Genomic DNA, 23,484 nt, shown 5'->3' with positions numbered 1-23,484 from the left:
CTGTTCGCACTGGCAGGCGGGTGTGACGGGGAGGGGTCTCCTCCACCTGTCATCCTAGGCTATAAAGATGACCGAGGGCAGCTCTGGCGGTCGGGGCCTGGCATTTCACAGCCACCCGCCCTGTGGCTCGCGGCGCGGGGAGCCGTGATTTATGCGGCGCAGCGCAGAGCCGCCCTTGCTGTGTGATGAAGCGGCGCTCAGCTGCCGCCTGCTGTGGTGTAGGCAGGGGCTCCAAGGCCCGTCCATCGCCCCTCTTTCCCCCAGAGGCCGCGCAGTGTTTTGCTGAACTGGCTGAACAGAGACTAATCAGTTACTCCCCACAGAAACCAAGAGCTGAACTTGGCCTTAAATGGGAGGCGGCTCCTTGGGGAGGAAGGCGGAGGCGGGCAGGGAAGCGAGGCTTGTTCCAGCTCCCCCGGGCCCGGTGCCCACATGGGAAGGAGCTCAGCCAAGGCTTTCTCCGGTGGGAGCAAGGCCGCCCTGTGTGAGCTTTATTGTCTCATTAACCGGCAGAGCATTGGCCCCATTTCACAGATCAGAAAACTGAGGGGCAGGGAGGTGACATGGTCTGCCCACGTTACACCCTCACTAAGAGGCCAATGGGCTTCTAAGGCAGGTCTGATTCCAGAGGCTGGGCTCTTATCTGAGGGGAGAGGAACCCGGGGCTCCTTGTCCCATTTCCCCAAGGAGCTGGCGCCCAGATCCTCGCCTGGATCTTCACCGTCTTGTCTTTGGTGGTGGTGAGTTGCTGTGAGGGTTTCCTTTAGGTGGGCGAAAATATCTATTTACCATGAAATGGAGCAATTTCCCAGGCGAGTCTCTAACTAGCTAAATGGCTTGTCCTGCCTCCGTGGGCAGGAAGCCGCCCACTGTGATGGGAGCGCCACTCAGCAGGGAGGCGTTTAAGTAGCACTCGCACCTGGCACACTAGCACGAATCGCCACCAGCGGGGCTGGGGATGTGGGGCTGCATGGGGTGAGTCTGCCCCACAGTCAGGCATGGCTCATGTCCCAGGAGGACTGGTCACTCCCAGAGATGTGGGCAGGGCTTTCAGGGCACTGGACTCTAGACCGCCAGCTGGGCGAGGGGGCCTTCGTGTGTCCAGTCCTGGTGGGTCAACAGGGAGCTCTCAGGGGAGCCTCTCAGCCATGCAAGGGGAAGAATGCTGGAATGAGCCGTGGTCTCAGGCAGGGACATAGTCCAGCCCCTTCATCCTGGGCACACTGAGCTGTTTTATGGGGGTCTTCACAGAGTGGGGGGTGCACAGAGCTGTCATGAGCCCGCAGGGATAGCATAGAGGGGGAGCGAGGAGATGGCCTGCCACTCAACCTTTGCCCCCACCAATGTTGACCGCAGTGGGGCCCATGGGGCTCTGACCAGGCCTGGCTGGGCACCGAGGGGCGGGCTCTTCCAGCTCAGAGATGATCTCCGGCAGGGGCTGCAGATCCCATTCACCCTGCAATGAAGGGACCTCAGGGTAAACTGAGGCTGGAGGGGTGAAACGGGACACCATCTCCCCAGCCACTTTTCCCAACCACCTCCTGGGTTCTTGCCCTCAAACTCACCTTGTCCCAAAACAAACTCCTCTTCCCCCACCCCTGGTGGCTACTTGGAGGTCCTCACCTGGAAGTCACCCTGGCCTCCCACCGCCCTGCCCACCCTCACTTCAGTGCCCACCCAAACGAGGCAATCAGAGCCCCTGGGTGCAGGCTGGTGTTAGCCGCTCCTCCCCTACAGGCTGCAACAAACCCCATGGTGCTCCTCCATCCACCCCACTGCTCTCCGCGAGGCAGCCTAGGCCTTTCCCTTGTGGCTGGGATGTCTCAGTTAGCAATTAATCCAGCTCCCGGATGCGCTCAAGAAATCTGCCTCTGGCATCTGCAGAGCGTTCCCTTGACTAACTCAGCCCTGGGGATAAATGAGCCGCCTTTGAACCCCAGTGGGTCTCATATGAGGAGGCGAAACCAGCTCCCAGCTTCAGACTGTTCCGCTTCTCACCTGCCCCGCCCCCTCCCTTTATTTTTAGGCTCCGGGGGAGGTTGCTGGCGCCCTGCTCACACCACCAAGATTAGTCCCGTGATGTGGTGATGTGATGTCGCCCAGGAGAGGGGAGCCTCCATGCCCATGTGGGTGCTATCAGTTTCTCCCTCTGCAGGTTTCTCCCTCCGCAGGCTGTCTGTCTGTCTGGGCTCCGCCTGTCACCACCTGATTTCTCTAATAGTTTTGTGTGAGTGCTTCTTGCCAGCTCCTTGGAAGGGAGCCCTGTCACCCCACGATAGAGTCTCCGGGGGCCTGAGGCTGATGTGGACACAGAGGTATCCATAGGCAGCTACAGGACTTGCTGCTGGCTGAGGGTGGACCAGCGTGCACCCCAACACTCCCACCGGGGGGTGTACCTGGAAGCGGACCGCCGAGGACTTGTTGCAGTGCATGGAGATGGGGGCGAAGTCGTACAGGGCCTTGAGCGTGTCTCGGTTGAAGGAGTTCCAGGGAACAGAGGCAAACTGCTCGGGGACGGAGGCCTGTGGGCAGGTGCAGACCTCCTCGCTATTGAACCTGCAGGTGGGAAGGAGCGCCCCGTCGGGGTGTGCAGACGGGAGGGGAGCCCAGCGGGGCTGCCTGCCTGGGCCTCCCACAGGCTGCCTTGGCCCTGCCTCCACGCCAGCGACGCTCACAGGCTTCATCTCTCGCGCCACCGTGGACGGGCTGGGTTGAGGGTGTTTCTCAGGCCAAGTCGGGACTCAGCAGGAAAGGAGCGCGGGGATCCACCGGTGACGCCTCCCACAGGCTCCTCAAGGGAGGGCGGAGGTGTGGTTGCCACAGGTGTGCCCACCCTGCTCTGAGGACCTAGCCTGGATCCTTCACTTCCACCGCCCCTGACAGGGCTGGGGCTTCTGCCGGGGTTCTCCGGCCACCCCAGGGAGCCATCACCTGTTCACAAGGTGGAAGTACTTCTGCAGGAAGCCGGGGTCCACGGCACTCTTGCACAGCTCCAGCTGCGTCTGCGGGTAGTAGTGCACGTAGTTGACACACATCTCCTCCAGGATGCTGAAGCCCCCCTGCGGGGCGAAAAGGGGCTGTCAGCACTGGCCCCTCACTTTCAGATGCCAGTGCCTGCTTTCAGCATTTCCAACTGATCAGTGCATTCATTCATTCATCCATCCATCCATCCATCCATCCATCCATCCATCCATCCATCCATCCATCCAATGGTGCCAAGTGGATCTCTGCTCTCTCTCCAGCCACACTGTTTATGGAATGAATGAGGGAGGGACACTGCTGCCCTCCAGCAGCCTACACCCTACGTGAGGAAAAAGAGGTCCCTTTGAAAGTGTAGACAGTCCCGAATTGGAAGCCCCAGGTCGCACGTGCTCCGGGGCCGGGTGTCGGGGAGAAGTCAGGGTGACTTACCACGGTGGCCAGCTTCCTGTCTCCCGTGTTGTATGTACAGGAAGTGATCAGCACATCTCCCTGAGGAGCCAAACCAACAGGCGCCCCTCAGCACCTACCCCCATGGGGTAACAGGTGCTCCAGGACTGTTCTCACGTGTGACTGAGCCATAGCAAGTGTGGTCATCAATCCATTACTGAGGAGTCATCAGTGGCCCCTGTGTCCCCACAGGTGAATGACACAAGCTGAGTGTTCCCAGAGAGTGATGACTCTTTAGTTTCTGTGGTCCATTAGTACACAGGCCACAGGCAGGCCACTGGTGGTTGTGCAGACTGGTTGGCCATGTCACAGCCTTCAGTGAACTTGGACAAGTCCCATATGGCCTGGGGCTCTCCTGCAAGCTCAGAAGCCCCACTGGGCCTTCCACGCCCTCAGCTCCCTCTACAGCCCTCATGCTTTGTGGTCAGCTAATTAGGGGCACAGAGTCATGTCACCCCAAGTACCATCTGTCCCGACCCCTCTGAGGCCTCTCTGTGAGGTCCCAGTGAGTCTCACCATGGGACAGCCCAGCCCCTGCCCTGCATGGACGTGGGAAACACCTTTGCACTTCACCCCCATTGCTGTCTGTCTCTCCCCTCCAGGAACTGCATACCCCTCCTAGCCTCTCCCCTCCAGAGACTGCACACCCTTCCTGGCCTCTGTGGCCCTGGCCAGGCACTTACCGGGAAGACGGAGACCACCTTCTTTAACATTCGGATCTCCTGGGCAGGCGGGGGGGGGGGGGGGGAGAAGGGGGACTTCAGAGAACTGCAGACCCAGCTCCAGCCACCTCCCGGGCCCTCTGGGAGTATAAGTCTCTCCCAGCCCCTTGGGGGAAGCCAGGACTGGCCCAGTTTGGCTTCTGCCAGGAGGGATTAGAACAAGAAGGGGGGTCCCAAGACAGGTGCTACCACTGGGCTGCCTGGGTCCCCCGACTCCACAATCGGCCACACTTCAGAACCCACCATGAGTCCCTCCCTTAGATTAAATCCCACGGGGAGGGCTGGCGCTATGCACCCCGCCAGGTGTCTGGGCCTGGCCCAGGACAAGGAACCCCAGGGTGGGGGTGTTCCTAAGGCTGTTGGGAGAGAGACGGTCAAACAGGCTGGGTGGGGCGGGTGGGGCCCTACCTGGAAGTGAGGGCTGTAGTGGCCATCCTTGTTCACAATGACCCTCTCTCGGCCACCCCGGGCCAGGACGGTGGCCACCTTTCTCCCTGTCAGGTGCGTGTGGAGCTGAGAAGCGAAGATGTGTATCCCCAAAGGAGGCAGGGCCTGCAGGGTAGGGCGGCAGGTCTAAGTGCTGACCTGCCTTCGCACGGCCCTTGCAGGGCCCTGAGAACCGGGCTTCCTGGCATTTTGTGGCCTGGGCAGCTCGCTGGCCCCACCTGGTTCGCCCCTGTGAAGTCCACAGTGGAGACCAGGCTGTGCCATGCTAGGTAGTGGTTAAAAGGCAAGTCCCAGGACACAGGTTTACTATTCAATGTGCTCATTTTTAAACACATGTGAGGGCATGGCAAAGTACGTAGAAGTCTGGAAGGCACAAGAGCCACTAACTGGCTACCTCGGGGAGAAGGGAGGGGTGCTGGAGCTGGGAGCCTTATCCTGAGCTGCTTTGCCTGCGTGTGTTTTAGTGGTGAATGCTCGTCCAGCTTACTCGTGGAATAAATGCATATTTTTAAATGCAAGGCCTGGAAGGACTGGCCTGCAGTGCTGACTAAGTGGGTGCCTGGTTGTTGCTGGAGAGGGAGGTGCACGTGCTGACCAGCCTGCGGGACGCTCCTTTGCACACGGAGGTGAGAGGGGCCGTGGGGAAGCTGCAGGGGGTTAGGGTGAAGGAATCACAGCCACCAAGCTGTCCGTTCGCCACCACCTGCAGGACCTCAGCCGGGGAACCAGGGCGGCGCCAGGCCCAGCCACTCACCAGCTGGGTGCACTTGTCTGTGCAGTAGCCAGTGAGGACGAATGCGGTCTCCTGCGGGGGAATGGCCATCACAGGCGTGTACACCAGGCCCAGCTCCATGATCCCCGCGTCGAAGGGCCGAAGGGTGGGCGTGTAGTACAGGCGGATGCCAGAGGAGTCCCGCCGGCCTAGGAGGAGGTGGGGGGCGGTGAGCAAAGGCCTTCTCCCCTTCCCCCAGGCAGACTGACCCCCAGCTGCCCTCAGGCAGGAGGAGCCAGGTCACTCCACCCCTGCTCCCGCCTGCAGTGTGTGCCTTTGTCCCCACACCTGTTTGCACCAGGAGGCGGGCACGCCGTCACTGGCATCACAAGACTCCGGGAACTCACACTTTGCAATGCCCATGTGGAAAGAAAGAGCCACTGTTGCTGTGGGGTCTAAGCCAAAGGCTCGGGGAGGCTTGACAAAGGCAGGTAACGAAACTGTGCCATGGAGTCAGACGTGATGAGATGCATGCAGTGGATTTGGGGAGCTCTAGACCCCTCAGACAGCTTTGCAAAGGCTTCGATGATCTTCCTCCACGTTTAAAGGAACCCAGGCTGGAAACAGCCTGCAGGACGGCCTGTCGGCGCGGTTTGGGCAAAGAGGAGTCCATAGGACCCTGTCCTCAGACCATCTCTTGGAGCAGCCGAGCTCGGCCCTCATCAAAATGGGAAGGGAAAGAGCCCCTGTCTGTCGCAGTGGACAAGGAATGTTAAGGCGCCTCATTTTTGTGGCTACTGCCCTCCAGGATGGAGGCAGATCCGGGGCGTCTACTGAGCAATGCCTCAGGGAAAACCTCAGCAGCTGCCTGGACCCTGGAGCTAGGTGACATTAAGGGTGCAGCCCCCTGGCTCGCACAAGGTCCAGGGCCCCACTTGGTCAACAGTGTGCTGGGTGCTCTCAGGCAAGTCACTGCCCCTCTCTGGGCCTCAGCTCAAAGTCAAGGGCCTCTTCCTAAGGAGAATTGGGTGCTTCTATCCAGCATGGTCCAGCCACACCTGCCAGCTCTTCTTGAAGTTGCTAATTGCTGTGTCCATAAAGCTCCCTGGGCAGCTTTCCAGTGGTCACATGAAGGTGAGGGTGAGAGGCCCAGGGACGCTGCCACCCACAGGCACAGCCACATGACCATGTGGCCTCCAGCAGCCTTTCTCCTGTCCTGCCCTCCCCCTGCCTGGACTTGGTCAGTGATGAGGTGCTGAGTACTTCAGGACGGAGCATTGGGAGGGTCCCATGGGAGAAAAGAAGGGGGCTGGATGACCCACGGAATGCATAGGAGAGCTGGGAGATGGGTGGGGAGCCCAGGGGACCCATGAATCATTGTCCCCAATTTACAGACGTGGAAACTGAAGCTTGGAGCCTGATCTGAGGACCCTGCCCAAGATCCCAGGTCTCAAAAGTGGCCGAGCTGGGATTGGAGCCTAGGGCTTTGTTGGGGAGTCTGGTGGCTCCCTACTCATTTGCTTGGAGGTGAAGCCAAGAACATCTACCCCTGCCTCTGCCTCCCCCCTCCCCACTTCATGCCCCCACCCTGCAATGTCCAAACTCAGCCGGTATCTCTCTGGGCAGTTGCATCAGAGGGTAATAATAAAAAGGGAGATGCAATTGGCTCCCATTCCAGCGGGGATTAAATAATGAAATAATCATGGAATTTTGATATTTATGGAAAAGCAGCCCACCTCCAGATTTGTGGAGTGACAGGAGCATCCTTATATTTGGTAAAGGATCCATAAATACAACCAGATAATCAGGGAGAGACAGGCTTCCCTGACGCTTAAGGAGTTTTCAGAAACCCATCTGCTTTCAGGTTTTAAATGAGCAGTAAATCCTGTCTCATGCTAAGGCCCGAGCTGACTTATACCCTTCTCTGTGTGAGCTGTAGATAATTCCCGCGGCGGGAGAGTCGGCTATGCTGCCAGGAAGAAAGTCACTGCGGCCCAGTGCCCACGTCCACGGGGGAATGTTACGCATATGAGCTTTTTCAGCCTCAGTAGGGCCATGGGAGGTGAGCAAATGTGGCAGGGTGATGGTCACCCACCCAGGGTCACGCAGCTAGGGGGGGACGGGCTAGGACCCAGCCTGGAGCTGATAATTATATCTCTCATGCTATTTCTATCCCTCACTTACACAAGTGAAGTAAGTGTCATTTTTTTTTTTTAAATAAAAAAAAAGAGAGAGAGAGGAGGAAGGTTGTGTGTCTACTTACGGTGGAAGATGCTGGTGAAACAGAGGAAAATAGTTTCAGTTTCTGATACGGTTATCAATTGGCATCCCTATCCTACAGACTGACTCTGGTTGTCCACCTTCAGGCTCAGGGTAATCCAGCAGCAGCCCCCCCCCCCCCCCCGACTGTCTGCTTTCACTCAGACTAACATAACATCTCACAGACTCCTTACAGGTTTGGAGTCAGACCAGCCTGGCTCAGTTCAAGGGCAGGCCCAGTCATTGCAGGCTGTGTGACAGAGACCATGGAAACAGTCCAGAGCCAGACTTCCAGGCTCTGAGAATTTCTACTCACTTTGTGGTCCCCGTGGGGTCCCTTCATTCTGGGCCTTAATTTCCTCATCTGCAAAATGGGTACACAGAAACTTCTACCTGCCTTTCCCAGGGGCTGGTACCTGGGACAATGCCATGTCCCTGGTCCTGAGCCAGCCTGGGAGGACCCTGCCCCGGGGAGCCCACTGGGGTCACAGGAGATGGATAGTGAATGAGAGACATGAGAGGGACCCATGCCCAATGGGTCATAACAAGGGGCTAGACTTTAGGGGGAGTCCAGTGCTGAACAGAGTCCCCAATTCTCTTCCTGACTCGACAGGGCCGAGTGGGAGGGTTTCTGAAGGGAGGGCGGAGGCGGGCCCTGGAGAAACAGTGCTCGGGGCTCCCTACCTTGTATCTTCAGCGGGTTGTGGTAGTGAACTTCCAGGCGGAGGAACCTGGAGGACCCGGGGCCCCCGAAAGCAAGGCCAGCTTCTTCTGGGTAGTAAAAGGCCTGCAGGGAGCAGGAGGGAGGGGTGTCAGGTGTTCAGGTTCCGAAGCCCCGCAGAAGACAGGGTGTCGAGGGGCGTCCCAGGTGGCAAACCCACACAGCTGTTGGCGCCTGAGCCGCAGTGGGTGGGTGGGGGGCAGCTGGATTGGAACCACGCTCCCCCACTGACGGGCGCCTCGTGACCAGCGCGCACGGATATTCCTGAACGTGGGGTGGGGGAGCAGGGGTGCTGGTGCCCCCGGTCAGCCTACTGCCCACGCCCCCGCCCGGCCTCCTCTGGACATGGAGGAAGCTGCAGAAAGCCCCTCAGACGCAGCCCAGGGGGGCTACGACAGGCCGGCCGCCAGCTGGCCCGGGGCCACCCTGTGCACAAACCCCTCCACGTCCAGTCAGCACCACGAAGAACATGACTCGTGGGGCTTTTGCATTTTTACAGAAAAATAACCAAGGCTGGAAAAAGTCTCCATGGCTTAAAGGAGCGGTGGAATGTAGGCAACGTACGGAGAACTGGGGGTATTTGGGGTGTGGGCCCTCTCTGGCGGCCTCATGAGTGGCCTGCGGTGCCCCCTTCTCGGGGCCTCTCAGAGAAGTAGGGGACCCAGACGTGTGGAGGCCTGGGGACCCTCACACCCGAGGCGGCCCAGGGGTGACTCACCTTGGCGCCCAGGGCCCAGGCGGCCAGCACGTGGCGGCAGTAGTTGAGGCGCTCGGGCTTCATCTTGGAGTCGCAGGGCCCGCTGAACTGGGGGAAGCTCTCGAACTCCGCTGCGCACTGGAACACCTCCATGTGGTGCACCAGGGCCTCGTTGCCCTTGGTGACGATGGGCTCGTACTGCGGGGGTGGAGGGGACACGGAGTCTGGTCACCCCACTGGCCCAGCGGCTCCCCTGCAGGAGCCTTGGCTTGCCCATCTGTAAAATGGGAGGGTCGAGCCAGGTGATTTCCAGGGGTGTTTCTGGGGCTCAAGGGTTTGAGGGTGGAGCCACCAACCTGGAACCAGGCAGAATCTGCAGAAAGCCCGTGAAGAGCTACAGAGCAAAGGAAATGAAGACCCAGGCGAGCCATTTCCTGATAAGGAGGGGACAGGAAAGTAGCTGTCCTTGAGTGAATGTGGCAGAAGCTGAGCAAGGACACAAAGGCTGCCTGAGGCTGAGCCGGAGCCCGGGGACCAAGCGCAGCTCTGAGCCCAGCGGCCACTTCCTGCTGGGTGACTTTGGGCACTCACGTGGCCTCTCTGGGCTTCACTTCCTCTCCTGGGAGCAGGGATGGTAATACCGGTGCTCAGGGGGTGCTACCGTGGGGATGGGGTGGGGCCTTGGACATTCAGCAGCCATTGTCATTACTGTCCTGTCTCTGGATGGGTGTTTAGAGCAATTGCGTTCTGAGTTAAGCTGCTTCTGAATGAAGGGGGAGGTGGCCTGACAGATGATAGACAGCAATTCTAGTCCCAGGGGAAGACGCAGAATTCAAGGTATCCGTTGCCTTGGTCCAGGCTGGGAAGCTGCGGCACAGAGGCCCTGGGAGGCGGGGAGTGAGCAGGGTGACGGGATCAGACCATGCTTGTGGCTGCAGGAAGGTCGGGGGTGCCCAGGGTGCAGGCCATCACAGGACGCCTGGTCAGCCGGGACCCCGGACAGCTCCCCAGGACAGAGGCTGCTGTCTGCAGGCCCCCACATACCATGACAATGTGGTGCCGGGGGAAGCCCTCGGGAAGCTCAGTCATGTAGCACCAGTACGTGGTCTCCTGGCCGGGGATCAGGACGTCGGGGGCATGGATCTCCATGGTGCGCATGTCTGAGGGCAGGGCCGGGATGGAGATGTTGGGCTTCAGCAGCTGTACTCTCTGCAGCCCCGTCTGCAGGCCTGAGGTGTTGATGGCCTCCAGCGACGAGACCGGCTGCTCCAGGATCCCGTACACCAAGTGGACGGTTCCGTCCTGCAGCCGAGACAGGGCCCTGCGCTTGCCCACTCGGACCCCCAGAGCAGGGCTCCTTGGCAACCCGGGGAATGCCAGGTCCCTGCCCTCCCTCTCCTGGCAGGTGGCATGACCAATAAGGCTGCCACCAGCCCCACTTATGTTGGACAGTGTGGACATAGAATGTTCTAGTCACTGCTGAGCTAGAGGTCGCAGGCAGACTCAGGAGGCAGGGGCTGGGGCTGGCTTTCTCATGTGCTGCCGTGAACGTAAACCCACATCCAGGTGTGGGATGTGGTGCGGGAAATGCCTAACGTGGTCCTTTGGGCACCGGTGGGTGTCCTGTGTTTATATATGTGGTGGCGGTTAATTGCTCCCTGACTTCATGGCCACATACACCTGGGAGGCCGTAAGCTGCTCTCTGCGGAGGTGACTCAGCAGCAGGCAGGAGGCTCCGCACACCCAGCCTGGAGGCCCCGAGCTGAGCGCACTGGCCCCTGGGCCAGCCCCCGCACAGTTCTCAGAGAGGGTCCCCTGCCGGCCCTGGCCGCGTCCTCAGGGAAGGGGGGCCAGGACGCCTCAGACAACCTGCTCCGAGGACACCTCTTCCGACGCCAGCTAGCCCCCCCCCCCCGCCCCCCCCAGCCTCTGGGCTTGTTCTTCCCCTGCCTGGCCTCGGTTTCCTCCTCTGGCACACTGCCAGCCCCTGTCACTGCCACACCATAAAGGTCACACAAGATGGCAGTATCGAAGTGCACCGAAAGGTTAAACGGATCTTGTCTCCAAGGACAAGGTGGAGCAGCACCAGAGGCCTATGGTTTTTTGGATCTGTTGCGGCTGCGAACTTCCAGGCAGGGCTGGTGGGACCTTACAGGTCACCCGGGTGCCCCCTGTGCTCACAGACAGGTGAGCAGGCCCAGAGGAGGAGGGGGCCTGCCCTGAGCCTCAGAGCTGGTTGGCAACGAGGCCAGGCTGGGAAACCCGTTCTCCTGGGCTCTTTCCAGAATTCCACCTGGAGGCAATGGGCCCGGAGGAGGAAACCATCAGGAGCAAGGTCACTCCGGTCTTCGTATGAGAGGCTTTGGGGCAGGACCCTTGTCTAGAAACATGTCATCTGTGTGACAACAAGAGCCTTTCTTGCAGGACCAGAGGCTGACAGCAGACAAGATCTCCCCAACTGCCTGTCCTCACCCAGCTGTCCATAGTGTCCCTCCTTGGCTTTCTCTCTGGAGACACTGCCCCGGGATGCAAGAGTGCTCCCTGCAGCCCACAGTGTCCTGGGCTCGGCTACCACCCACCTCGATGAGGTAATCCTGGGGGTCACAGGTGCTAAAAGGCCTCTTGATGAGCAGGGACAGGCCCTCTGGGGTCCTCTGTGCCTCCAGCAGCTGGTAATCCTGCTGGGCGTCCAGGTGAATCTGTCCCTTCTGGTCACTCCAGGCATCCTGCAGAGACATGATCAGGCCTGGAGCACCAGAGCCGAGCCAGAGGGCCAGAGCACAGGGTTGCTGCCCACAGCACAGCTCCCTAGGACACAGTGGCCCTGTGGATCCGGGGGTTCTGGTCGGGACGAGTGGCTCACTCCCACTTTCTGTGTCTGCCTGGAGACAGCACAAACCCGTCTCACTTCCTCTGCAGCCTTGAAACAGGGCTCCAAAGGCCAGCTTGGGATTCCAGGGCTGGTCAGCCTTGCAGAGTCCCAGGCCTCTGGGCGGGACCAGGAATCTGACTTGCTGAGAATGTGCCATGGTTGGGAACCGGACCTTAGACAAATACTGCTCCCGTTGGTCTGCGGAGGGAGGAGCCATGATGGCACATGGAGCTTGGAGAGGGGAGACAGGGAGAGGGGCTGTCCTGGGCAGGTGAGAGAAACCAGGCATGGTGCTTAAGGTGCACTCAGCCCCAGTGCCAGTCCTGCCCTCCTACACCCCTGAGAGTGAGCACTGCCTTAAACACTGAACCACAGGCATCTTGCTCCCCTTGCCCAGGTCCTACCCTTGCTTGGAGAGGGTAAACTGAGGCCCAGGGAGGAAAGAGACCTACTGCATTCTCCCAGGATGCTAAGCAGATCTGGCTGACCCTGCCCTCCCCCACCCACAGTTGCTTCCCTTGCACCGGGGCCTCCAGGCCACAGGGAAAGAAGTCCCCCTGGGGGTGCAGCAGGGAGGGAAACGCCTTCCCCAAAGAGCAGACCTCTGTTCTGTTAAGGAACACCACAGGTCCTTGGCCTGAGGACTTTTTTAAAGCCCTGCTTCCAGGGCTCAATGTTTTCTTCATTTCCTTGAGAAAAAATAAACCTGCACAAGATTTTGCAAAAATGTTCCCCAGAGAAAAGTGCCACCGCGCAGCTCCTGCTGGGCCCACTGCTGGCTTGCAGAGGGACTAATTTTAAACGGCGGCAGAAAGTTCAGTTGTAATGCTTGGGCTGGGAATCTAGAATGTATTTGTTGAACATATTGCTGAAGGAGGAAAAACAAGGCTGACATTTGTTTGCATAGGAATTTGTTGTGCAAATTAATCTTGTAGTGCAGGAGGGTGAGGTCCTGGCTCACTTGGCAGCCGGGAACAGCTCTGGGGGGGGTGTAGATAGTACTCCTGGGTCAGCTGCTCCAACAGGGGCTCCCCCACGTCTTTCTTGGTCGTGACCCCCTGAGCTACTGAACATCCTTAGGTGTGGGAGGCAGGGCAGCCCAGGTGCCAGAGCTGCCCCAACCGGGCGGCTCTGGCCCATCCTACCTGGGTGGCCCCAAGCAGCTCCTGCAACGACTGTCCTCACCTAGGAACCAGGCAACACACCCTCCTTCAGAGTTGTCATGGGGATTGAATGGAGCAGTCAGGTTCCATAAACATCAGCCATTGGCAGCTCACGTCAACTCACAAAAACCCAAAGTGGAGAGTGATTTCTTCTGATGAGGACAGAGGCCAGGAGTCGGGGCTGCTGCCCAGGTCACGCTCACCTCTCCTGACTCGGCGCCCCTGCCAGGTTGCCCCACTTAATGAAGTAAAAGCCCCTCTGTTCACAAATAAAGAAAGTGCCCTCTAACTTTAAAAATGTTTAATTTTCCTGGGTCTGTTTTGGTGGAAAGGGGGGTTTGTGCTCCAAGAGACCCTGGTGGCCAGCCCATCTGGGGAGGAGGGCGGCTCAGGACAGGTGCTGGGCCCCCAGCCCCAGACCTCCCTTCAATCTGTGGAGGCCCAAAGTGGCTCTAGTTTAAAAAGAAATTCCCCCCTCTCTCCACCCTTTACAGCGAGAGTGGGGTGAATTTTGACAGCAAGGAGTCAAGAGCTCAGCCCCATGGGCCTGCCCCACACCTGTGTGGTCTGTACCCTCTTTGTTTACCTACAGGTGCAAAACTAGGCCTGCCAGTGCCCCGTCCTGGGCTGGGCATGCATGCCAGGCACTATGCTTGGTCATGTACGACCACTAGGCCCGAGTGGGAGGGCGTGGGTGTCCTGGAAGGTGTTTGTGAGAGTGGAGAGTGTGGGGTCTGCGCTCACAGGGTGGGGTGGTAGAGTCATGTGCATTTATGTGGTGTGTGTGTCCTTCCTATGTGGCCATGCTCCTTGGGCACGTGAGGGCCCATTGTCTGGGGTGTGCAGTCAAGGGCCATGGGGGGCATCTATTTCTCGTTTTGTCCTCAAATTGGCAAGCTTGGGACACAGGGTTGAGGAGGGGGAGTGTAGGAGGGAGGCCAGCTCAGGGGCAGGTAGGGGCAGGCCCAGGGCGGAGGAAAGACTTACCCCAAAATAGGCACTGCCCCAATTAGTCCAGAGCACGACCAGGTCAGCGTTCTCCAGCTCACCGCGGTCCGACATCCCAAACAGGACCCCAGCCTTGGGCTCCCGCACCAGGAGCTGGAAGTGGATGGTCTCCTGCGCGTAGCTGACGTTCCAGGAAAGCTCCAGGGACCCCTCGGGGTCCAGGGGAATGTGGTAGGGGAAGGTGCTCTCGGGGGGTGCCGAGCCCTGCAGTGCGGCCACCAGGATGACCAAGAAGACGGCCACCGCTGTGCCGTACATGGAGGCAGCCTCGCGCACGCTGGGGCTGGGGACCTGCATGGCTGGGTGAGCTTGGCCGCCCCACCTGGCCATTTATGTCCTGGCCCTCTGGGGGGTGGGCCCAAGCTGCAGCAGTAATCACATTTGTCTGGTGGGGAATTGAATTGTCCTGGTGACCCTCCTACCAGCTCCTGCCCCAGGCCAAACGCTTTGCCTCCCTTGCTCTCCTAATTGGCACTAATGCCACATGGATATCATCAGCGGGAATTGAAGCGGACTGACTGAGTGCGCTCCCTCTGAACTATCTCGGAAGAGCTGTCAGAAAGCAGCACCTCCCTGCAGCCCTCCGGCCAGGCACCTGGCTGACCACCAGGCCGGCTGTCCCATCCTGTCCCCCTCCGGCCAATGGGATGGGGCCCGTTCCATCCCATTCATGGATGGGCAAACTGAGACCCCAAGGCTATCTCCAAGGTGACTAGTGAGTAATGAGAGCATGCTGCTGTGGGCCTGGCCCGGTGAGCCATTTCTACAATGCTGGAGGGACCAATTTCAAACTAAAAATACAAGCTGCTCCCCAAATAGGCCCTGTGTTTAGACACTCTCTCCATGGCCTGCTGTTCCTCTCTGTTCCCCCACAGGCTCCAGCTGGCGCCACAGCTGCTCCAGAAGGAGTGGGTACAGTGCTGGGGGGCAGGGGCAGGTGGCATGGGTGCAGCACCGGCGGGGAGACTGCGGGGGGCATTTCTGGGCAGTACACTTGGTGATGCTTTGCTAAGGGCTGAAGTGTAGAGCACCTTGCTGGAGGGGGACAGATTGTGGAACGGAGTGGGAGGGACAGCCTGCTTCCCTTACCCAAAGCTCCCAAACCCTTGACATCCTCTAGCCAAGAGTGCACCCAGCCTGAATTTGAGCCCTCCCAGGCCAGCTGGCCCATTGTACAGTTTCTCCACACACCACAGGGCCTTCCCACAGACCCTTCGGGTCTTACAGCCCTGAGAGCCTCGAGTGTCAAGTCTCATCGCACTCAGCTCACTCCCATCCTTCTCTGTGCAGAGAGGGCTCAACACGTGCTGCCACTTCCAGGAAGTTCTCTCTGATTACCTCCTGCTCTGAATTCAGCCCCCTCCCTTCAGGCACCCAACTCCCTCCCTCCCTCCCTCCCTCCCTCCCTCCCTCCCTCCCTCCCTTCCTTCCTCCCTCCCTCCCTCCCTCCCTCCCTCCCTCCCTCCCTCCCTCCCTCCCTCCCTCCCTCCCTTCCTTCCTTCCTTCCTTCCTTCCTTCCTTCCTTCCTTCCTTCCTTCCTCCTTCCCTTCCTGTCTCCCCCCTCCCTTGGGTGGGTGCCTATGCTCCTGGCACACATGGTGACAAAATCCAGCAGACTAGAAGTGGGTGACTGGCTCCTGGTGAGCCTTCCCAGGTAGCTCCGGCTTGAAGGCAGGCAGAACAAGCCCCAGTTGCCCCTGTGGGCTCGTGAGACCCTACAGCCCCCATCATGAATTGCCCAGGGTGTCAGTGCTCTAGGTTCGAACCCTGCTGGGTCCTGGCTGGGCACCCTCGGAGATGCACTTTCCCACCCAGCTCTAGCCCCACCTGGAGCTTACCCGCTGGCTCCCTGCAGCCCAGCTGTTCTGGGGAGTGAGGCGGCGAGGCCTGGGAGCCAGGGCCTGGGATTGGGGCCTGGGATTGGGGCCCGGAGCCCTGGGGTGCGGTGCCAGCCCCAGCCCCCTGGCCTCGGGCCGAGTGCACCTCCGGCCTCTGCTCCTCTCTGGATGAGGGGGATCAAGCCACTCGGAGAGCGGGGGCGGGAGGCCTGGGGGGTTCTCAGTAACCGGCAGAGCGTCAGGGACACGCATGTGTTTTTAACAGGATTCAAAGACCTCCTTTGGCTCAGAAGCAGGCTGCACACCGGCCTTCCTCCCACATTTGACAAACGGATTCAGCTGATTTCAGAAATAATAATTACGGAGGACTAGTAATTAGCAGGAGGTGGGAGGTAGGGCAACACCCAGCCCTCCACGTGCTCTGTGCCGCGTCACCCGCACTGGCCTGGGGCCCCGGGTCTGTCACCATCTCAGACACAGGAGACGATGCCTCAGGGAGGTCGAGCAGTGGGCCTGCGGCCCGGGGGCTCTCAGCCGGGGCCGGGGAGAGGCTGCGCTCGGAGGCTCCGAGGGCAGGGACATTCTCGGGGGTCGGGAGGAGCGGGCGCTCGGAGGACGGGAAGAGCCAGTGAGGCTCGGCCGGGCGGAGCTGCTGCCCTGCTGGCCGGCTCTGAACCAGGCGCCGGCCTTTCAGCGCTCAGCTGTCCCCCCCCCCCCGGGTGTCCTCTGTACAACGGGGTGCTGAGCCGGCCTCCTCCTTGTGAGCCCTCAGGCGGGGTGCTCTGCCCCCCCCTCCCCCAGCTCTGTTCTGGTGCTGGTTGCCCTGCAAAGGTGGGTGTGGGGTGGGCTGGGGCGTCACCCGGTGCGCCACTGCCACCTGTCAGGAACTGAAGACTGTTCACTGCTCAGTGCCTGACTCTCCTCCGACGGCTGACCTCATTCGGAACTGATTGCAGCATTTTAATAAGCCCTTTGCTTTTCCACGTCTTTCTGGTGCTGTCTTCCTTTGCCCACTGTAAACCCATCGCCTCTGCCACGTGAGGCCAGCTCCACGGATCCCCAGCCCCCCGGTTTGCAGCAAGTTGGAGGGGATGGGAGCCCCTTGGTGACCTGAGCTGGACAGCTCCCCTGCGACCACGGGTGCTCTTGTGGTGGCAAAAATCAAGCATCCAGCCCATGGAAGCACGAAAGATGACCCTCCTCCAGGTGACACGTCCCCCTGAGGAGCTCGGGCAGCTCCGTCCCGTCCCTCCCTCATCCTGAGCATGCTGACTGTGACGTGAAGGTCTAAGAAACCACCTCCCTGGTCAGATCATCTCCCCACCTGAGCGGGTAGGTTCTCCCCTGAGGATGACGTCACACCCACTGCCCTGTGTCTGCTCAGAAATGCAGGTGGCCCTGAGATTAGGAACACACACCCGAGGCCCAGGACACTGAGGGAGGGGAGGGCACTCAAGTGCCCAGAGCACCCGAGGCCATCTCAGCTCCTCCCCCCACTGACTCCCTTCCTGGCTGCTGGGCCAGAGCCCCCACTGGCATCAGAGCTCTGTGCCAAGCATGAGAGGTCTCTGACCCCAGGGGGGCTGGTATTTGGGGCTTGGGAGTGACACCCCCATGGAAGCACACCACAGCAGACTCAGGGCTCTGGCAGGACCCTGGAGCACCCAGCCAGTTTACCTCTGCATCACACAGAGTGGCCAGGCTGCAAAGCCTCAACTGTCATTGATGGCAGGGGACTGGGCACAGCCTCAGTCTCTTCTGAAGGAAGGGGTCAGTGAGAGGGGGTGGGAACAGCCCTTAGCTCAGGGCCCAAGTCAGCTTTTCTGGACTGAAGCTTAAAGAGTGGGGGCATGTCACAGGGTCCTGGGCTGGGTGGGACCAGCCTGGCCCACTTCGGGGCTGGTGGATTTGAAAATCAGATCCAAGATGCTGGCACAGCTCCCTCCTGGCCTGGGTGCCCAGTGCCATCTGACCCATGACACAGAACAGCTGTGTCTGCATCTGAGAGTGCCGGGGGCACAGTCAGGGGCGTGCTGTCCCTTGACATTTACATCATTGTCACCAGCAGGAACATGGTTCTTGCCCCTGTGAGGGTGACACAGATGGAAAGACCAGGGGCACATTACTTACCCTCCATACCTTGTTCCATCATCTGCCACCTGCCTTGGTGGGCTGCACGCTGGGACCGCACCACACTCAGTCGGCTGAAGTGTGTGACACGGAAACTAAAAGTCCCTGGAATCCCAACCTCAAATACAACCGCTATTAACTGCTCAGGGCATAGACTTTCAGAATTTATTTTCACTATTTAAAAAAAAAATTAACTATGTTCATTATTTATCATTTGTTATTTTGTTATGTTTATTACCTAACAAAATTTACCAAATTAACCATTTTTAAGCATACTGAGGACTTCCTTCCTTTTCGGGGCCGAGTCATTGCCTGTGCCAATGGCCACGTTTGGGTTACTGTCCATCTGCGACGGGCACTGGCTATGGTAACTATGCTGCTATGAACGCTGATGTACAAATACCTGCTCGAGTCCCTGTTTTCAACTCCTTGGGGTTTGTACACGGACGCGGAGTTGCTGGACCCCGTGGTACTTCTGTGTCTGATGCCTGGAGGGGCCCCGACTGTGTCACATGCCCGCTGTTCCCGCTCGCCCGCCAGCCTTTCCACACCCCGTGGACGCGCCCTGACCTTCTGCACCGCCAGCGCCACCCCTCTGCTCGGATGACTCTCCATATCCGCTGTACATGCGCTAATTTATTAACCAGCTCCCTAGTGGTAAATATTTGGGTTGTTTGCTTTTTAATTTCAACGGGTGGTGGCAGGGGTGTGACGTCTATCCTTGCACACTCGCACCCATGATTCTTTGGGACAAACCCCTGTGGAGCCAAAGCCGTCCGGTGAGGTCACGTCCAAATGCAAACGGCCTCATCACGAGGACACGTCGCCTTGGGCTGTTCCCCGCTGGAGAGGCTGCCTCCCTGGAACAAACCTGCTCGTCGAAGGGCCACATTCGCTATTGGACCAGGCAGCGCCCTCCAGCTACAATGGGATGCGTCACATCCATACACACAAATCCAATAAAGCGCAGGGCTCGCCATCTGCTTTGCAAAGACGAGACTTTGGAGACGAGCAGGTCTCCATGCCTGGGGCCTCTGACATTCACGGAGTAAGAGGGGAGCGGCGATCTGTACACCCTGATCCAATTGTCCCCCCTGCTGATCAAGTTATAGAGAGACTCGCCCAATACCGTGCTGGGGAAGAGGCGAATTAAACTGCCTGGGACAGAGGCCATCTGCCACACGTAGGAGGTGAGGAGGTGGCATGAGCTGGGGCGGGAGCGGATGGGGCATCTTTCTGAGTGGCACTCACTCAATATCTAGACAGGACGTCTTGGTCGGGCTGGCTCTGTGCAGCGACACTGCCAAAGGCCTGCTTCAAGCCTGAACAATGGGCCCACGTTTGCAGCCTTCCAGGATGGTAGGATGCTATGGTCACTGTGTGGTCACTGCTGAGGGTTCCAGGCCCATTCTCGCGGTGTCCCTGGTGTCAATCTCCTTGCCTGGCCTGGTCTGGTTGATGTTATTACCCCTCCTCCTGGGGCTGAGATCCTCCCTAACTCAGCATGACAAGAGGGCTTTTTAACCTTAAACAAACCACCTTCCCCGCATTGGACAGACAGGCGCTTCAGGATGCACCTTGATGGCACCTCCAGCCAAGCCATGTGACCGTGGGGGAATCGACATTACCACCCCTCGCTTATCAGTTACTTCTGTGGCTTCAGCATTTGGACTCTTTCTGCTGTGTGGGCTCGGGACGCCAAAAAGACCCAAATTTTAGTCTTGGTCCAAAGACCATCCCAAACGCATGGCCGCTGGTGCCCGGTGCGCAGGCCTGCCGAGGCCCCACCCGCCCTGGAGAGGGGCTTGGTGGGCATCCAGGGCCACCAAGCTCAATAACACTGAGATCATTGTAACATGGGAAGGGAAGAGTACTTTCCCCCCCGAATCCTAGCAAGTGTCAGAAAAAAAATTTTGGGGGAAAAATAATTCATAACAGAATTGGTTTAAAAAATGAAAAACAGTCCTTTTCAGGGGAACAGAATTCTGTAGGAATCACAAAAAGATACAAAGAAACAAAATGAGAGGAAACCACGTTCTGGAAGGTTCTCAGAGAAGACTGTGCAGAAGCAGCTGCAGGCCCCCAGGACCAGAGCCACCGAGGCAGATCAGGTGGGTGGGCGGCGATGGGCGGGGTGGGGCCTTGCGCTGCGGCTTCAGAATCAGCGACTTGACCACTCACCCCCCTCCTCACCCCCCTCCCACCCCACCCCCTCTGTGCTGGCCGGTAGAGAGCCCCTGAGTCCTGAGCATAAAGCAGAGACTGGTCACCACACCAGACACTGCCTGGGGAACAGCTGACCTCGATGGAAGACAGGCACCTGCCGCATGGCCGGGGAGGGAGGGAAAGCAGCCCGGAGCAGAGCCGTCTTCTCAGGAACAGAAACTCCGACACCCGGGGACTGACTGAGCCAACAGCAGGAGACTCTAAAATAGCTATAATTACTATCTTTAGGGAAATAAGAGGGGTTATCATGTTCGTGAGGCAAGAATGGGGTTTGATATAAAAGAACTAATTAGAGAGCTTGGAAATTTAAAATAGGCTGAAAAGCAGAAAGGAGACATCCGAGGAGCAAATCCGTGAGCTGGACGATCAGGCCACGCGCTCCGCACGGAACCCGCCTTAAAGGGCAAAGTGATGGGAAGCACCAGGGAGGGGTGGGGGGCAGGCTGGGAGGTAGCAGCTGACCCACCGGATCATCAGTTCTGAGAGGGCAAGGCTGTGCACCCCTGCACCTCAGCACCCATCACTGTGCACAGTAGGTGCTCACTCAATGAGTCAGTCAGACTTAGCACCTGGGCGTCAGGTGCTCAAGCTCAGAGTTAAACAATTGCAGAAAAGGTGATGTTAGTATTTTAATCGATGTGCTATGTGAGCACAGAAGAGATAACAACTTAGAGCCCTCCTGGGCTCCTGGATGCTGCAACATTCAAGCTGGGCCTTGTAGGGTGCATGGGAGTTTGTCAGATAGTGACGGATAGAAGGGGTATCTCTGGTAGAAAGGGCATCTTGGGCCAGCACATGCAAAGGCAGTGAGGCGTGAAAGTGAATAGTGAGCTCGGGAAGGGCCAGGCCTGGCGTGTGGCTGGGCTGAAGGCCTGGGGGGGGAGGGGGGGTCGGCCTGCACTGACGGCTAAGGTTGGCCTCTGGGTGGTGAAGAGGAGCAGCTAGGGCTTCCTGCAGGGGAGGGCTCGCCGGCATCTGGCTGTGTGGGAGCTCCGGATTCGTGTGGGATGGACTGGGGGGTGAGGAGCAGGCTCTGCTTAGGGGTCTCGCTATGGTCCCAGCATCCCCAAGGAAGACAGGCTCAACCCGACTCTGCCCTTTCCATCTGGGAAGCCTGTGGTGGCCACGGGGGCTCTGGGCCAGGAGTCACCCCAGGCAGCTCATTAACTCAGCATCCTGGCCAGTTACATGCCACTCACTGCCTCAGTTTCTTCATCAGTTCCACAGGAGAAATTACAATGGCCAGGCGCCTCGGAGTGGGGCATCAGGAGCAGAAGGACGCTTGGCTTCTGGCCACCCTGAGTCCGGGTGGCTGAATATCTAGGACCGGCGCAGAGCCTCAGGAAAATGCTTTCTCATGAGAAAGTCCCGTCCATTCAACGAACGGCAGCTGCAGCTGCCGCAGGGAGACGGCAGAGAACGAGAGGCAGAGCCCTGCCCTCGTGGGTCTTCCATTCGGCGCAGGCAGGCGGGCGGCGGAGGGGCCGGCTGAGCAGACAGCGCCCGAGAGTCTGGGCCGTGAGGAAACCGCACCGGGGCTGGGTGGCGGGGCCGGGCAGGGAGGGGGGAACGGAGAGCCCTGGCGGAGCAGGAACAGCTGTGATCTCCCCCCACTGCGCCCGTGGAGACTGCGTGGGGCAGCAGGGCTCCTTGGCTGGAGCATAGACCCACTGGTGACACTCTTTAGGCCACCCAGGCCACCCTGATTGGTGGGGGAGGCAGCCGCAAGGCCAGGGCAGGAGAGACCCTTGGCTCCCCGCACCATCTGCACCCCTCCATCTGTGACCTGTCCCATCCTTGGTCTGCCATTTCCCCTCTGCCTCTCCCATGCCCTCCCTCCTTCCCGCCCCAGTCCAGATCCGCCAGGGCAGTGGGGCAGGTGGCAGGGGCCAATTCTTACAGGACAGCGAAGGCCAAGTCCACGCTTTCGGTCTTTGTGCCCCAGAGACGGTCACATGCTATAGGAACTTGAGTGGTGGAGCTGCCCAGGGCATCTCACAGACTGTCCTGAGATAGCAAGAGGGCCCAACCTCACGGGCATCTAATGTCACGTCATGATGTTTGCAGGTGTCGGTCACGGGGCAACCCAGCTTCATCCTTTCTATTGAAACGAACGGATCCGGCGTCCTCCAAAGTCCGTGCTAACAGAAGCAGACTGGCTGCGGGGAGATCGCGTCAATTTTGGGTTCCCACCCCCCAAATAAGCACCCTCTCGTTTCTATCCCCTATTTTTCAGCAGGACAGACTGACAGCCACGCCCAGGACATGCTGGGAGTGGCCTTTGGTGCAGAATCAGGCAAGCCATTCACTTTCCCCAAGTCTCAGCTTCTTTACTGTAAAATGGGCACCGTAAGAGTGGTTCTCGGCTCACTTGGCTGTCAGGAGAGCGTGAGGGTAAAAAGCACACAAGAGATGTTAGCCACGGGGCGCAGAGTCCTGGGGCCAGCTCCCCCACTCAGGGGACCCTTGGAAACCTCGCCCACCTCTGAGCTCCCGCGTAATGGGGGCCTTGCCTCTGCACCCACAGCGCGTGGCGCAGGAGTGAAGGGATGAATGAATGACTGCAGGCTGGGATCTGCTCAAGCCGTGGGAAGTGAAGATCAGATCATGAGGGCTCTTGTTAACGCTTCTCTGAAGAAATAAATCCCAAAATGGATTTGTCCTGGCGAACCCGCCAGAGCCCCCCCATCCCCCCTCCCCCAGCCCGGCAGGACTTGGTGGGAGGAACTGTGAAGCGCAGAAGGGGCCCTGAGGGACCCTTAACTGATCCCAAGCACCTCACTCGGCACCATCCCCTCCTCGCCCGTCAGCCTCGAAGAGCCCTAAAGAATGAGCTTATCAAGCTTGCTGTCACAACGTTTTAAAATGTTGCAGTAATTAAAAGCCAGCAGTAATTTCTATTCAAACAGACGAAGCTGTCTTTTCAAACCAGGGCAATGGAAACACCCCACACACCACGTGTGCACCCGAACACTCACATGCACGCCCCACACGCCCGCCCACTCCCGTCCCCTCGCACACTGTTGCCTAATCTCCCCCCTCACACACACACACTTTAATGCCTTGTTATTCTAGTCACGTCCAAAAGACACCCAATCCAAAATCCCTTGATCTAGGATGTGAGTACACACCGCAGAGCCGTCACACAATAATTGCAATGTCACGCATGGCCAGTCTCGTGATATATATATATATATGTTTAATTCCACTGTTCTTTAAGTGGGCTTGACCTAGAGGGATAATCTGGGGTTGGGCAGAGT

General features: G+C 58.8%; 1 protein-coding gene across 1 annotated transcript; it reads right to left on the bottom strand.

The window, feature by feature from the left end:
- Positions 1–841: 841 nt before the first annotated feature.
- Positions 842–14,327, bottom strand: DBH (dopamine beta-hydroxylase; the record flags this gene model as incomplete). The annotated part of the gene is made up of 12 exons (XM_081151576.1): positions 842–1,456; positions 2,397–2,556; positions 2,932–3,059; positions 3,412–3,471; positions 4,113–4,151; positions 4,560–4,703; positions 5,353–5,519; positions 8,254–8,356; positions 9,009–9,185; positions 10,032–10,289; positions 11,567–11,713; positions 14,010–14,327. 12 exons carry the CDS (start codon positions 14,325–14,327, stop codon positions 1,325–1,327), a joined length of 1,833 nt encoding a protein of 610 aa, XP_081007702.1. The 3' UTR covers positions 842–1,324.
- Positions 14,328–23,484: the final 9,157 nt, after the last annotated feature.

The sequence above is a fragment of the Miniopterus schreibersii genome, assembly GCF_964146895.1.
Source record: "Miniopterus schreibersii genome assembly, chromosome: 11".
Classification (NCBI taxonomy): domain Eukaryota; kingdom Metazoa; phylum Chordata; class Mammalia; order Chiroptera; family Miniopteridae; genus Miniopterus; species Miniopterus schreibersii.
Note: the sequence above shows the minus strand (reverse complement) of the source record. Positions and strands in the feature narration are given on the sequence as shown.